At 48.4% G+C, this 16110-nt stretch overlaps 1 protein-coding gene across 2 annotated transcripts in view; it reads left to right on the top strand.

The window, feature by feature from the left end:
- adgrv1 (adhesion G protein-coupled receptor V1) overlaps positions 1-16110 on the top strand; it is a 138032-nt gene that overhangs the window by 19737 nt on the left and 102185 nt on the right. For both annotated transcript variants that reach the window (XM_020052796.3, XM_034296435.1), the window contains exons 5-21: positions 82-186; positions 314-427; positions 609-1177; positions 1266-1536; positions 2730-3059; positions 4399-4575; positions 4846-5069; positions 7211-7337; positions 7804-7989; positions 9071-9251; positions 9808-9971; positions 10183-10306; positions 10404-10664; positions 12017-12143; positions 12314-12531; positions 12924-13658; positions 14915-15288. In XM_020052796.3, coding sequence (XP_019908355.3) covers positions 82-186; positions 314-427; positions 609-1177; positions 1266-1536; positions 2730-3059; positions 4399-4575; positions 4846-5069; positions 7211-7337; positions 7804-7989; positions 9071-9251; positions 9808-9971; positions 10183-10306; positions 10404-10664; positions 12017-12143; positions 12314-12531; positions 12924-13658; positions 14915-15288 — 4287 coding nt within the window. The remainder of the gene's footprint in view (positions 1-81; positions 187-313; positions 428-608; positions 1178-1265; positions 1537-2729; positions 3060-4398; positions 4576-4845; positions 5070-7210; positions 7338-7803; positions 7990-9070; positions 9252-9807; positions 9972-10182; positions 10307-10403; positions 10665-12016; positions 12144-12313; positions 12532-12923; positions 13659-14914; positions 15289-16110) is intronic.

Here is a 16110-nt window from a genome sequence, read left to right as displayed (position 1 = left end):
CTCACACTTTCTGTCTCTCTCTTTGTTTCTGTCTGTCTCTCTCTCTGTCTGTCTCTTTCTCTCTCTGTCCCCCTCCTCCAGACTACCCAGATTGTTGTGGATGAGCTTAAAGGGAGGAACCAGTATGTGCCTCTTAGCCTGGTCAGAGAGAAGGGGACATATGGGACAGTGACAGTCAACTTTGAGGTGAGGTCACTGTGGCTGATCCCTGTTTGACCTCCCTGTGTTCAGGTCAGGTTCAGTCAGATACATTCAAGAACGATCATTCTGATGACAGCATTCGAGCCGTATCACGTGTTTTCTGCCCCGGCAGATCTCTGGAGGCCCTAACCCGGCCCTAGAAGACCTCAGCCCAGACCAAGGCAACATCACCATCCACCCTGGACAAGCTGTGGTGAACTTCAGCATCCTCATCCAGGATGACCAGGTGCTCTGTCCGCTACCCGTGTGACACGCTATCACACATTTTTTTCCAGGCAGCTTCACATCCAACACCTGAAACCTTCTTGTTGGAAAGTTAAAACCGGAGTGAATGTCGCTAAACCACTCTCTTTAAGCCGCACCCAGGTTTTCTGCGGTAACGCCATTGCTCCCGTCACCTCCCTCAGATCCCAGAGGATGATGAGGTGTTCTCCGTCAGGCTGACAGGAGTGGCGGGGGGGGCTGTCCTCAACCCCAACTGCAGCAGCGTGGAGCTGAAGATCCGGCGCAACGACAGCCCGCTGCGCTTCTCCCAGTCCTTGTTGACAGTGGCCGAGAACGCCGGGCTCATCTCCCTGACGGTTACCCGAGGTCGCCTGGACGACGCCGGCCGCCCGGTGGGCTCCGACGACACGGAGGTGTCCGTGGACTACGTGGTCGTCAGCGGCAACGGTCCGGGCAGCGCCAATCTGACGCGGGACTTTGCGGACGTGCAGGCGGTGCGAATGGTGACGTTTCCCCCGCGGGTCTACGAGGCGCAGCTGTTCTTCAGAATCATCGACGACAAGGAGCCAGAGATCGCAGAGTCGTTCCAGGTGATGCTGCTGGAGGAGACGATCAGGGGGGACGCGGTGGTGGTCTCGCCAAACGCTGTCCTGGTCGTCATCGAGCCCAACGACAAGCCCTACGGGGTCCTGTCAATCAGTAGCAGCCCTTACGCTCAGCCAGTCATCATCGACGAGGATGTGACGGGCAGGTGGGTCACCCAAACATGAGGAGTCACTGACCCATAGCAATTTCACTGTGCGCTCCACTGATGACCCCGCCTCTTCTCGCACCAAAAGATTTGACGGTATCTCCATCGTGCGGAACGGCGGGAACTACGGCGATGTCTCAGTCAACTGGACCATCAGTCGGAATTCCAGCGACCGCGCCGCCGTGTCAGACGACCTGAGCCCGGAGAGGGGCAGGCTGCAGTTCTCGGCGGGTCAGATGAGTGCGGTTCTGCCATTAAACATTACCTCGGACAAGGTCCCGGAGGAGGCTGAGGCCTTCCTCCTCAGACTGCTGCCAGACACGGTGACAGGAGGGGCTGAGCTGGATGAGCCTACGGAGGTGAGTCCGTCCTGGCTATGCCACTTTAGCTGGAAGGTTAAGATTTCACAGGTTATGTTTTCCCCTGTAACTGTAGATAGGGATGCCCCGATATAAAGGCCAGTGATACTTCAGATCTGTGCTTTCCGGTGTTTCTGCTGCATGGCAAAACAATAGCCGCGTTTATTATAGAAAGCGCGGGAAGATAGACCTTTTTGCTAAAAGTGGCGCAGCAGTATGTCAGGGGGCAGCGGATTAGACCGGTGGACCACTTCAGGCCAGGCTTGTCTAGGCTTCATCAGTCAGATCATCTTGTTGTTAACGCTGGTGCCAGGAGGTTTTGCATGTCCGAATTTGCTATGTTGGTTTATTTGTCACGCCAGATAGAAAGTGACATTGTGTCAGTCAGAAAGCGGTGACGTCAGGGCCATGTCTGGCAGCGCCTGATGGAGGTGTAGTCAGAGAAATAAAGGGAGGGGTGGAGGGAGGGAGCAGGTCTGCTGGGGAGGCCTGGGAAGGGGGCATGCTTGTGGGGCACACATCTGGAGAGCAGGGCCCTCCCCTGTGGAGGATGTGGTTGTGTGCGTGTGTGTGGGGTGTGTGTGTGTGTGTGTGTGTGGGTGTGTGTGTAATCCTACACAGTATACCCTTCTGATACTGTCACTTCACACGCGAGTGTTCCCCTGATGTGGGTGATAAATTAATCTAAACAAAGCCAGAACACCTGCAGGTGTGTGTGTGTGTGTGTGTGTGGCCGTGAGGTCTTTATTATTGCCATCTTTATCACAGCTTCCCGTCTTGGCTACGTGTGAAAGGAGTGGGCAGATCCAACCCTTGTTTATGTTTAATGTATTAGAACACACACACACACACACAGTGGTGGAATTCCCAACGTGCCGTGTCTGCTTTCCATGTGTGTAAGGACTTGACTCAGCACTGCTTGAAAGCATCAGAAGACAACTCTTGTAGTTGAAGGAGTTCTCTGTGTCAAGCTGACGTGAATGATTTAGCACACCCCGAACACTTGAAACCTGTCAGACAGCTGTGAGTTCTGGACAAACAACCACAGTAAACCATGGTTAAAAAAATAGCTCATGAAAGCTATTTTTTTCCAATTTAATTAAAGAGGATGTATCTCTAAAATTATCCCAGGGCTCCATTTTACGATATACTAATGCTTTTTCCTTTTCTCCTCGGCCTCTCTGCCTCCCCAGATGGTGTTTTACCTCCAGGACAGCGACGACGTCTACGGCCTGTTTCTCTTCCATCCTGAGGAGAACCAGACCATCCAGAGTCGGCCGGACGGACGCCTCCTGTCCCTCAGCTTCCTGCGGCAGGGGGGCACCCTGGGGGAGGTGGCCCTGGCCCTCACCGCGCTCTACATCCCCGCGGGGCCCGTGGACCCCAGGCTGGCCCGGGAGACTGTGCTCAACGGGAGCCGCTCCAGCACTGTGCGTTTTCATCAGGGCCAGAACCTGGTCAGAATCACCCTACCGATCCGCAACGACGCCTTCCTGCAGAACGGGGCCCACTTCTTCATCCAGGTGTGGGGTCAGAGGTCACAGAAATACTGGCCCAATGGTAGAAGCTTTATCATAAGGAGAGGGACCTATACACTCACCTAAAGGATTATTAGGAACACCATACTAATACTGTGTGGTGGTGGTGGTGGTGTAATGGTGTGGGGGATGTTTTCTTGGCACACTTTAGGCCCCTTAGTGCCAATTGGGCATGGTTTAAATGCCACGGCCTACCTTAGCATTGTTTCTGACCGTGTCCCTCCCTTTATGACCACCATGTACCCATCCTCTGATGGCTACTTCCAGCAGGATAATGCACCATGTCACAAAGCTCGAATCATTTCAAATTGGTTTCTTGAACATGACAATGAGTTCACTGTACTGAAATGGCCCCCACTGTCACCAGATCTCAACCCAATAGAGCATCTTTGGGATGTGGTGGAACGGGAGCTTCGTGCCCTGGATTTGCATCCCACAAATCTCCATCAACTGCAAGATAATATCCTATCAATATGGGCCAACATTTCTAAAGAATGCTTTCAGCACCTTGTTGAATCAATGCCACGTAGAATTAAGGCAGTTCTGAAGGCGAAAGGGGGTCAAACACAGTATTAGTATGGTGTTCCTAATAATCCTTTAGGTGAGTGTATATCTATAGTGAATTAGAAGATTGTTTGGTCGAGGTTGAAGCCATGACATTCTTGAGGTGGTGGGGGTCAACGGTGTGTTTTGTTAACTTAGCTCACCATTGCCACAGTGTGCGAATGCTTTTGGGAAGTTGTCACTCTAGCTTTGGAAAATGTTGGTTGGTTTAGTCAAGCTTGTCCCTCATTTGCATATCTGAGTGACTTGGACTTAAGAACTGTGGTCTGGCTCGTCGCCATGGGATCTGTCCAAGTGTCCAAACAAACAACCCTCATCAGGCAGCGCTTGAAAACAAACACAAAATGGAAGTACCTCCTTCACTTTCAATAGGCCCAAAACAACTTTTTCACACACACATACAAACACACACACACACACACACAGGCACACACAAACACACACATACACACATTCACACAACATCCAAATGATGCATATTGACATGGCAGAGGACAGTGCTTTGGAGGTAGAAGGCAATTCAAAAAGTGTAGTGAGTAGTGAAGACTGGATATACTGGATATCAAACTTCCAAACAGCTTTAACACCCGCAGCTCTGTTCCCATCCCCATTGATCACCACTACCTCTGGAATATCAGAACACTCTACAGCGATGTACGTGCTAACGTGGCCCGCTGCTAGTAGGACTGCATATTACAGATGTATTCCTGAAGAAGCCATCTTTAGGGGGATTTACCTCCGCTGTCTCTTTCACTCTTAGCTGGACAGCGTGGACCTTGTCGATATCAGCCCTCCGATCCCGCCCCTGAGTCCTCGCTTCAGCGGGGCCCTGAACCTCACCCTAACAGTCACCCCCGACATCGCAAACGGCGAGATCGGCTTCACCAGTAACACCACTGTGGTGGCGTATGAGCCAGAGGACACCAACACTAGCACGGTAATGCTAACCCTCGGTCTGAATCAGTGACACTCACGTTAGCGTGGCTTTGCTCTCCGGCCTAGCGTATTGTTTTGTCACTGAAAAGCAGCAAGACATACAGATCTGGATGTGTACGTTTGGTTGTCATTTTCACTTGTGTATGTTTCGAGCAGAGAACTAGATATAGACTATACTTACTCATAGGTCCTAAGAATGTTGTGGATTCGAACTATTACAGGTTGGATTGAGTTAATGGTTATGGTCAAGCTATTCTTCCTTTCCCTACAGGTGACCCTTAACCTGCGGCGGGATGGGACAGACGGTCAGGCCCAGGTGTTCTGGAGCCTTCGACCAATCGGAGCCAACCAGGCTGATGTGACCCTGGGTGACCTGAAACCGCTGAATGGCTCAGTGGTGTTCCGGACTGGACAGAGTGATGCAGTCATCAACCTCACTATCATGGCTGATGACGTCCCAGAGGTCAACGAGATCCTCCTCCTCACCTTAGACAGGTGCTGTACCTCTGAGGGGCTTTTGGTTGGCCAACATATTATCACTGAGTGAATGGGTGGCATTTTATGCAGTCACACAATCAGAATAGTTAATCAGGATTATTTGCATTATCTTTGGTAGGTCATCATTTAAATGTGATTTTAAAAGCCAGTACATTATGTTGAGGACATTGACATTCAAGTGGCAGTATCATTTCTATGTAGCTTTAATTTGAGGAACAGATTTTCTGTCAGTTAATTAGTAGCAATATTGTTTTATACACATTTCTGTTTCAGATTTAGTTCGTTATGTTTAAGACACTGTGTTTTATTGTAATTTAAAGAAAAGTACAAAAATAATCTGTATCTATTGGTAAGATGATAATGGGTTAATTTGCTGTCAGTTTTAATTTGAAGGTATTTGCATCCATGTCAGAACCATTTAATGACTACAAAACATGTACATGAAGTCATGATGACCGGCACTACCTACAAAAACACTTGTTTGGTACTCATGTTGGCATTCACCTGCAACAGACTCCAGATGCAAACACAAAGCCTAGAATCAAGACTTTGACTGCTGTCTGTTGACCGCTTGCAGTGACGAAGCAGAAAAACACACATGCCTCATTACAAACATATGTTGAGACAATGGTCCAGATACTTATAGCAGCTGAAAAATGGGGGAATTTCCTTTATATATATATATAAAAAATCGACGTGTCCGTCCAAATACTTTTGAAGCCTCTGACTGGTTATCAGTGGCTTATGACAGGAACATTGGCTCTCCCTCCCATCCCTCCCTCCCTCCCTCCCTCCCTCCCTCCCTCCCTCCCTCCCTCCCTCCCTCCCTCCCTCCCTCCCTCCCTCCCTCCCTCATCCTGCAGGGTGGAGACTGCACGATTTGTAGTATACTTTGGGTAAGTGGAGAGTGAAGTGAGCCTGGGTCTTTGTGTGCCGTGAAGCAGGACTTTGTTTGGGGGGGGGAGTAGGGGTGGGGGTGGGGGTGGGGGTTGGGGGGCCACTTTAGAATTTCTGGGGCGGTTGCTTGATGGGAAAGGGAGGTGTTTTGGTGGGTCCGTGGGGGGTGTGCGCGTCTGGGAGAGGAGCGTGAGTGTGCGGAGTTAGTTGGGATCGTCTTTATGTGCGGCACCTAATTGAACCTTTCTCTGTGTCCTCCTGTAAAGCCGGGTGTGTTTGTATGCATGCTGCGCAATGGCTGCAAGTGTTTGTTTGGAAAGCTTTACTTCAGCCAGCCTTTTGTCTTTCATTTACCCATTATGTGGTTACAGGCAACATGCACACACATACGCACACATCCTTCTCCTCAGGGGACGGGCTGGGCAAAAACACCCCCCCCCCCCGCCCACCGTCCTCCTGCTGTGAGATAGAGATGCTCTGGGGCCTCTGAGTGACACGGTTAATCAGAGGACCTCTGGTCAATACTAAACGCGAAACAAAACAAGGATTTCCTTCTTTCAGAGAGTGCATATATTTTGGTCCGAACTTTGAAGTGTTTTTCATATAATTTGATTCATCTGTCAACTTGTTGTTTCATACCCAATACGTGATGGCTATTTTAAAAAAATTCCTCTGCGACCTACGTTGCTCTTGGGATACAGGCGTGGGCAGAGCTTTGTGTTCAGAGTTAGGCCAACTTCTGGAATTTTTAATATGTACATAGACATGGTAAAGAGGTCAGTGTCAACGCTGACCGTGGGATAGCAGCACATCGTCATAAAAATGTGATCTAACATATTTTTTTAACAAATCTGGCCAACATTGTGGTTAGTGAAGTGCGGTTTTTATTTTTGGTTCTTTTAGCTGCATATGTTTTAGAGTTTGTCCTTTTCAGATTTGTAAGTGTTACACACTACCTCCTCTAGGGGGCAATAAGGAGATTCTCCTTATCGTTTCCCCCCACACGTTTCCATGGAATTTCCAATGTTTTGGTTTCATTGACCTCTTTATCATATCTGTAGTATTGGGTCAATATTAAACAGTTCATTGTACTTATAGAGCCAACATGGCTGCCATCAAATATCATGGTGTTGTGTAAATGCATGGTAATCTGGAAACTGCATTAGCCCAATTGTGTAAATGCCTGGCTCTGGGTGGTGGTGTTTCTTGTTCCTGTCGCTGAGTTTACCTTTGTTTTGCAGGACCAACGTTGAGAACCAAATCCTGAAGCCTGGATTCACCAGTCGAGAGATAGTCATCATGGAAAATGACGATCCTGGTGGAGTCTTTGAGTTCTCACCCCTCTCCAGAGGACCCTGGTACATCAACGTATGTGCAAGGAAGACTGACTGACAGGCAGAAAGGCAGGCAGTCATACAGACAGGCAGTCATACAGACAGGCAGACATACAAACAGAGAGATAGGCAGACATACAGACAGGCAGACATACAGACAGGCAGACATACAGACAGGCAGTCATACAGACAGGCAGTCATACAGACAGGCAGACATACAGACAGACAGGCAGACAGACATACAGACAGGCAGGCAGACATACAGACAGGCAGGCAGACATACAGACAGGCAGGCAGACATCCAGACAGACAGGCAGACATACAGACAGGCAGACAGGCAGATAGGCAGACATCATAGCTGTTGATGCCCTTCTGCTTACACACATAGTGAAGAACTTGAGCAACCACTTCTTTGTCACGAAAGACCTTCTCAGAGTAGGAGTGATCAGCCACACATTTCATACAGTGTTCCCCTGCTGTGTCATGTGTCTCCTCTACAGGAGGGCGAGGCTGTGGAGCTGCGTGTGGTCCGCGCGCAGGGACAGCTGGTCAAACAGCTGGTGCACTATGCCCTCATGCCCTCGGGCAATGAGGAGTTCTACGGTGCCACGGGCATCCTGGAGTTCAACCCGGGCGAGAGAGAGGTCCTGGTGGCGCTGGTAGCACGACCCGATGGGATCCCAGAGGTACCGCTAGACCATTGGCTGTCCATCCTTCATCATAGTGTATGGGATGACCATTGGCTGTCCATCCCGTTCTTCATCATAGTGTGTGGGATGACTACTGGCTGTCCATCCTGTTCTTCATCATAGTGTATGGGATGACTACTGGCTGTCCATCCTGTTCTTCATCATAGTGTATGGGATGACTACTGGCTGTCCATCCTGTTCTTCATCGTAGTGTATGGGATGACTACTGGCTGTCCATCCTGTTCTTCATCGTTGTGTATGGGATGACAACTGGCCCGTCCCTCCTGTTCTTCATCATGGTGTATGGGATGACAACTGGCTGTCCATCCTGTTCTTCATCATGGTGTATGGGATGACAACTTGCTGTCCATCCTGTTCTTCATCGTGGAATGTGGGATGACAACTGTCTGTCCCTCCTGTTCTTCATCATAGTGTATGGGATGACTACTGGCTGTCCATCCTGTTCTTCATCATGGTGTATGGGATGACAACTTGCTGTCCATCCTGTTCTTCATTGTGGAATGTGGGATGACAACTGTCTGTCCCTCCTGTTCTTCATCATAGTGTATGGGATGACTATTGGCTGTCCATCCTGTTCTTCATCATGGTGTATGGGATGACATCTGTCTGTCCATCATGTTCTTCATCATGGTGTATGAGATGACTACTGGCTGTCCATCCTGTTCTTCATCCTAGTGTATGGGATGACAACTAGCAGTCCCTCCTGTTCTTCATCATAGTATATGGGATGACTACTGGCTGTCCCTCCTTTTCTTCATCATAATGTATGGGATGACTACTGACCTTCCCTCCTGTACTTTAGCATAGTTTTATCATAGTGTATGGGATGACTACTGGCTGTCCCTCCTGTTCTTCATCATAATGTCTGTCATGATGGAAACTCCTTCCTCCTGGCTTAGGGGGGTTTTGGTCCTACAGATTCCTGTTTTAAAATCGGTTTGATTGTTTTAATATTTCATATATGTTTGGCTGAGCATTTGTTTACAGTTGAATTATTTGTGTGTGTGCATGAATTATTTGTGTGTGCGTGTGTGTGTTTGTGTGTGTTTGTGTGTAGCTGGATGAGACATTCTCAGTGGTACTTAGCAGCTATAGTACTCCACCCAGTCGCCTTGGCAACCACCGAGAGGTCAACATCACGGTGCGCAGGAATGACGACCCCTTCGGGGTCATTGAGTTCATGCGGTCTGGACTGACAAAGACCATCGATGAGAGCAAAGGCTCCCAGTCTTATTCAGGTGCAGTAGAGCAGTGCATCGAGACTGCATTATAACAAACTGACTGCATTATAACAAACTGACTGCATTATAACAAACTAACTGCATTATAACAAACTGACTGCATTATAACAAACTAACTGCATTATAACAAACTAATTGCATTATAACAAACTGACTGCATTATAACAAACTGACTGCATTATAACAAACTAATTGCATTATAACAAACTGACTGCATTATAACAAACTAATTGCATTATAACAAACTGACTGCATTATGACAAACTGACTGCATTATGACAAACTGACTGCATTATAACAAACTGACTGCATTATAACAAACTGACTGCATTATAACAAACTGACTGCATTATAAAAAACTGACGTGAAGAGTAAAATAATACACATTTTATTACATTCTAATAATTAAAAAGGTCAATTTACATTTGCAGTTTTACAAAACAGATAACAGTCATTCTAATTGTTTAGATGAGGATTTTGTGTACAGATGGTGATGATCAGGGAAAAGGTGCCTCGCTTTATTGTAAACAGTGGTTGTTGGTCTCCTCGGCAGCGGTGTTTCCCGTGGCGAGGAACCGAGGAGGCTTCGGGGAGGTGTCTGTATCCTGGGTCCTGGAGCCCAACTCGTCAGTGGACGTCAGCCCCGTTCAGGGATACGTTTTGTTTGGCGAAGAGGAGTACCTGAAAAACCTCACCCTCTTCTCTCTGCCAGATGAGGTAAAGCCTTTTTTTTTACCTCATTATTTCGGAATTGTAATCTTTTAGCTGATGATGGAGAGCCACGTACATAACTGTCCTACTACCACAGTCAGGACCCCTTGACAGAATCACCATTTGGATCTATGTCAGGAGAGTGTCATGCTTTCTACGGTTTCAGCCAAATTCTCTGCACGTCTTTGAGTGAATGTGGTCTTGTTTCCTTCATAAGATCCCGGAGGACATGGAGAATTTCACCATCACTCTCCTGAATGTGATGGGGGGAGCAAGACTTGGAAACATGCTCCACGCTAACTTGCATATAAACAAAAATGATGACCCAATTTACTTTGTCGGTAAGGATCTGTTTCTTTGAATTACAGCCAAATGCTTTATATAAAGCACAGTGTTTTTGTCAAGTGACGTATCAGGTGACACAAGTCTTTCTTTTAGAACCTGTGCTTGTCAGGGTTCGGGAAGGTGGCTCGGCTAACTTCACCGTTCTGAGGGCCGGTCTGGCCGACTTTGTCGCCACGGTGATGTATCGCGTGGACTATGGCGAGGCGTCACCAGGTGACTTGGCCATGCTGAGTGACAGCGGTCTGCTGGTGTTCGATGTGGGAACATGGACGAGGAACATTTCTGTAGCCGTGGTGGAGGACGACATACCCGAGACCGATGAGCCCCTCTACATCATCCTCTACAACTCCACAGGTGTGGGGGATGGCCACGTTTCCTCTGCAATGAAACTATCAATGCACTTCCTAACTTCAACAGGGAAAACATTAGGCACGAGTTGAAGCCAGTGGCTAGGCTCCAGCCTGTTCTGGTCAGGTCATATTATAAAAAAATCCCATGTGGGCTTTCCTGTATTCATGACGTACTCATGTTTGACAGCCTAGACAATGAATGCTCAGTCTAAATCAGTGGTTCTCAAACCTCTCCCTGGGGATCCCCATATGATCCATGTACTGTTCTTTAACTATTCAAATGCTAGCACACGTTTTTTAAATTGACGACCAATCATCAAGCCTGTGACACGTTGAATCAGGAGTTCAGACCAGCAGTGAAACTTTGGGTCCTGGAGGTTTGAGAACCGGAGATCTTAAATAGTCACGAAACACAAATGCCCAGATTTACAGTATACCAATCACATGTAGTCAACGTGTAGTTCAGTTGGTAGAGCCGCACCAGGGTTGTGTTGACTGTACAGTATTTTCTTGTTCACGAGCCGCTGCTCCAGCCACTTGGACAGTTATTTCTGTACATCAGTGAATACCTGTGTTGATTAGCATTGACTCTGGTGACCCTGAACAGCCCTACTAATCCCAGTATTGTGTGATGCAGGCGAGCAGGGAGGAGGGTGGGCCTGGAGTGGGAACTTATTTACCAAACTCAGAGTCGCTCCACAGGCTGCAGCTCAAAGCCAGCCAGCCAACCAGCCAGCCAGCCAACCAACCAGCATGTTCTCCCAAATTGCCTGGCCTGCAATAATGGCTGACTGAACATGGACCACTTTGCAAGAAAAATTTAAAACGTTAACCCTCTGTGCTCCTTAACAAGCAAGGCTTAGTTTACGAGGGAGGGCTCTTTTTTTCTTCCTGTTGGGCATCTGCATACAAACCCTCTCAGACTCCTGGTTACCATGTGCTACGCTAAAACAGTTTCTGCTGTTTATGATATTTTCAATGACACTGACCATTTTATGAAACCTCCTTCGTCTTAGGTTCCTCCTGCAAAAAACAGAAGCACATGCTGAGGTCAAACTTAAAAGAGTTTCTGATTTATTTTAAACCCAATCAAGATGTTACATTCAAAGAAGAATATTGAAAAATCAAGATCTTCATCACGTTGAGGACATTGTTTTTTATATTTGTTCTCTGGTTCAGTACTTTGTTATTTAATTAAAACAGAGGGACAGTTTTAACAATGTATGCATAAACAAGAATGTCAATTGCAGCTGACTGTAACACTCAGCAACTGTGTCACTAATTCACACACGTGTCTGTGTCCACCATCATTGTAACCCTGTGTGTGTGTGTGTGTGTGTGTATTTGTGGGGACAGGTGATACCGTTGTGTATGGGGCGACCACAGCGACTGTTGTGATTGAGGCCAACGACGAGGCCAACGGAATATTCTCCCTGGAATCCACAGAGAAACGTGTGGAGGAGGGCAAGACCAACATCTTCCAGTAAGAAGATTCTCCAGCCTTCAGAACACCTGACCTTTCGTGTGTGTCTTATATACTTCTGATTTGAGTGAAGACACAGAAACTCGCTGAGACTCCCGTCTCCGAGTACTTTAGGGCTCACTTGTTGTGAGTTGTTCCTCAGCTCTTCGTGCCTGTGTTTCGTCTCCTAGCGTCATCAGGAGCCGAGGCCACTTTGGCAGTGTGACGGTGTTCTGGGGCCTGTACGTCAATGACACAGCTTTGACGCCCGGCCAGGAGTTTGTCAACACCTCTGGCTCAGTCACCTTTACCACAGGAGAAAATACCAAGCCCATTATTCTGGAAGCCATTGCGGACAAACTTCCTGAGTTCAATGAGTTCTACATTCTCAAGCTCACTGGCATCTCAGGTGAGAGACAGTGAGGGAAAATGAGGTGTATGGATCCTCAGTACTTTCTTGACTGGAACATCAGTGGGTCTTTACACTGCTCGTGTTTTCTCTGTTGAAATGGGATGTAATGATTTATACAGCATGTGGGTGTCGTTTTACAGATAGTAGCCCTGTTGATGTTCAACTTTTGTGGGTTTTTTGAATGTTATTCACTGGGCTTAAACAACAGAACTTCACTGCAACAGCTGGCAGAAATAAATTCATCCACAAACAGATGTCATATTCTATATGTTTATATGACTAAGTTTTTACAAATTTGATGATATAATCCCCAATATTACTTTCACAGCTTATTCCCAAATAACTTGACACTAAGCATTATCCATTTCCTCTTTTGTGATATTTCACAGGTGGTTATCCCGGAGAAGGTGGCCGATTGGCCAATCATTCCCTAAATGCCTCCGTTCTCATTCCCTTTAACGATGACCCATTTGGATTGTTCACTATTGCCAATGAGAACCTGGACCAGGAAGTTGCTGAGGATGTCCTGTCAGAAGAGGACATGTCTGATGTCACTTCCTTCACCATCCTGCGGCAACAGGGCACCTTTGGAGAGGTGCGGGTTGCTTGGGAAATTCTCTCCGGACTTTTTCCTCTTGGCCTCCCTCCAATGCAAGACCTCCTCCTCAGCACCTCCTTCCCCAAGGAAGTGGAGCTCAGGCCGTATGCCAGGAGACACCACTCGGGCACTGACGCTTGGTTCTTCTCAGGCCTCCAGGGCGCCTATGGCACCATCAGTCCAGAGGACTGGGCCAGCAAACTGGCTAACTTCACCTTCTCAGCCTGGCTGGTACCCAGACCGGACACCGACGGCTTCATTGTGTCCAAGGGAACCAAGAATGGGACACTGTGCTACGGGGTGAAGGTCCAGACCAATGAGTCCCATGTGAGTGTGATGCTGTTTTACACTGCCCTGGGACTCTCCAAGACCCAAGTGGCCTGGGCCACAGCGCAGAGGTTTGTGGAGGACAACGTTTGGCTTCATGTGGTGATCACGGTGTATGATGGGATTATCGAGTTCTTCCTGGATGGGAACCCCATGCCCGGAGGGGTCAGGAGTCTCAAAGGGGAGGCCATTGATAATGGTAAGTCACAATAGTTACATCTTTACCTAAGAAGATTAAAAATAATGAGCAAAATAGTCATGTGGGAATGTTTCGTAGCTGCAGTTCCATGGGATTTTTTTGATTTTTTTCCATCACTCACAGTTGAAGTGTACCTATGATAAAAATGACAGACCTCTACATGCTTTGTAAGTAGGAGAACCTGCAATATCGGCAGTGTATCAAATACTTGTTCTCCCCATGGTATATCCTGTCGCTATGATGGCCGTATATGTCATCTGAATCTGGGGTCGAAATCAGCATAGTTGACAGAGTAAAAAATAACGCAAGTATAACTTTTAATCAAACACAGTAATGGTATTACTGTCTAGGGCCAAATAGACAGTCCTGGCTATGGTCTTTACCAGGAGGTCCCAGTGGGCTTCATCCCTCTCATCAGACCCCACCACATACTTATGTCTCCTCAGAGGTCAATGTCTTCATCTGTCTGACGTCACCTGTGACCCTGCTGCCCTCCTCACTCTCGTGTCCCACATGTGGTCAAGCGGCCTCCAGTTAGAACCCCACCAGGCATTCCACAGTCCCATTGTTTGGACGGAGACTCTGCTCTTGCTTGAGCGAGCACTTATTCGCCGCGCTGCTGGACATTGTTACGGGCAGAAGAAAGCAGGCGGCAGTTATCCTTGTTCTCTCCCCCCAATGGCTGAAGACAAAGTGCTTTCTGTAGGGGGCCACCGATGGGACTGTCCATCTCGATGGTTTTTCTCTGGTTAACTTTTATCAAAGGGATATTACATGTAAACATCCAGCTTGTCCCAACTTGTATGTCAACTCAACTGGCGTTCCATTGCGTCGTCCGCAGGCTTTGTCTGTGGTCACCGTGGCGAGCTTCCTCAATTTGCCCGTTGTTCTGCTCGCTGGTGGTCTTTGTGGGTGTGTGTGTCGGGGGGGGGGGGGGGGGGGGGGTTGGTGTTATGGTCAAGCTTTCAGGGGTCATCGTAGGAAATTATCTCTCTATTCACTGTAACACAACACTGTCTTGTTACTGGGGGGTTTGGGGGGGGGCACATTTTAATGCTTTGTTATTAGATATCGGAGAGATTTTTGCTGAAGAGGCAGTGGGCTGGATTCGAACCCATGCCCCTGTGGTACATGTGCGCCAGAGACAGCCACTTCGACTGCTGGGCCCCCTTGGGCACCACACCCCATTTATGGACAGCAGCTAAATCTGTTGGAGTATTTTATTTTTTTTATTCCGCCCCCTGCGTGTGTTGCAGCTTCAGGTCAGGTGCGGATCGGCTCAGACCCGTATGGGGAGCTGCGATACACAGGCCTCCTGCAGGACGTCCGCCTCTATCACAGCAGACTGAACCGCTCCGAGATCCATGAGCTCCACGCGCAGCCCGCCAAAGCGGACCTGAGAAATGTCTCCGGCTACCTGCAGTACTTTCCGGGCGAGGACCAGAAGGCTTTTGTGGTGGAGGTGAGGGATGACAAGGAGGAGGAAGGGGAGGAGGTGTTCCACCTACAGCTGGTGGCCGTCCACGGAGGGGCGCGACTCCCCCTGCCCCGCCCCACCGCCACCCTGCGTGTCATGAAGAGCGACAACGCCAACGGGTTATTTGGCTTCACCGGGCCTTGCATACCGGACGTAAGAACACACACGCTCACATACACACATTGGTCATTTATGTGAATTATTGTACTGAGGCGAGTGCAGACCACACGGTCCAGATACCCACTGCACCACGGGTTCCAGCGTCTCTCCTGACCGTATGGGTGTCGGGTTACCTGCAGGAACGTGTAATTGAAGCGAGTGGTTTTGTGAGCGCATGTCGTCTTGCATTTTTAACCAGTGTTCACGCCTGGCTGGAGCGACCGTGCTCTGCTCTTAAGGGAGACGGGCCACGTGGCCTTTCTAATGGCCGCTGTCAGGCGGAGTGACAGGTGGCACAGCAGCCGCAAGCATTTCTGTGGAACCAGAGTCCCGGTGGAACGCCAGGTGGCGGACCTGGGGACGGCATTCCGACAGAACCTGGGGTTCCGCTAACCCTTCACGGGGACAAAGGGCATGAGGCACGTGGAGATATCGGATGATCTCTCCACAAATCACATCATCACTGTGTAGGAATTAGAGGAGAGCTGTCCATTCGAGTGCTTATTAAAGAGCCGGTGTGGCTTTTTTGGGAAAAGTCAGGTCTGACTTCAATGAAAAACAAGCAGTCATGCAGTGTTAGACAATGTAATTGATGACCAGGGACTAAACATTTCGGTGACCAAGAAGGTTTCTTAAGTGAGTATTACAACTATGAAAAACAAAGTCATCAAAACCAGCTATTCTTCTCACTGCACCTGCGGTCCTTGTTCTCCAAGTCCCCATCCATCCATGTAGTTTACCCAGTCACGCACACATCCTTTCAAAGTAAAGGTCTCCCTTATAAAAGTCCCACAATGTAATGAAAACATTCCAGTG

This window comes from Esox lucius, chromosome 13 (assembly GCF_011004845.1).
Source record: "Esox lucius isolate fEsoLuc1 chromosome 13, fEsoLuc1.pri, whole genome shotgun sequence".
Taxonomy (NCBI): Eukaryota; Metazoa; Chordata; class Actinopteri; order Esociformes; family Esocidae; genus Esox; species Esox lucius.
The sequence above is the reverse complement of the archived record's forward strand: the minus strand, read 5'-3'. Positions and strand labels throughout refer to the sequence as shown.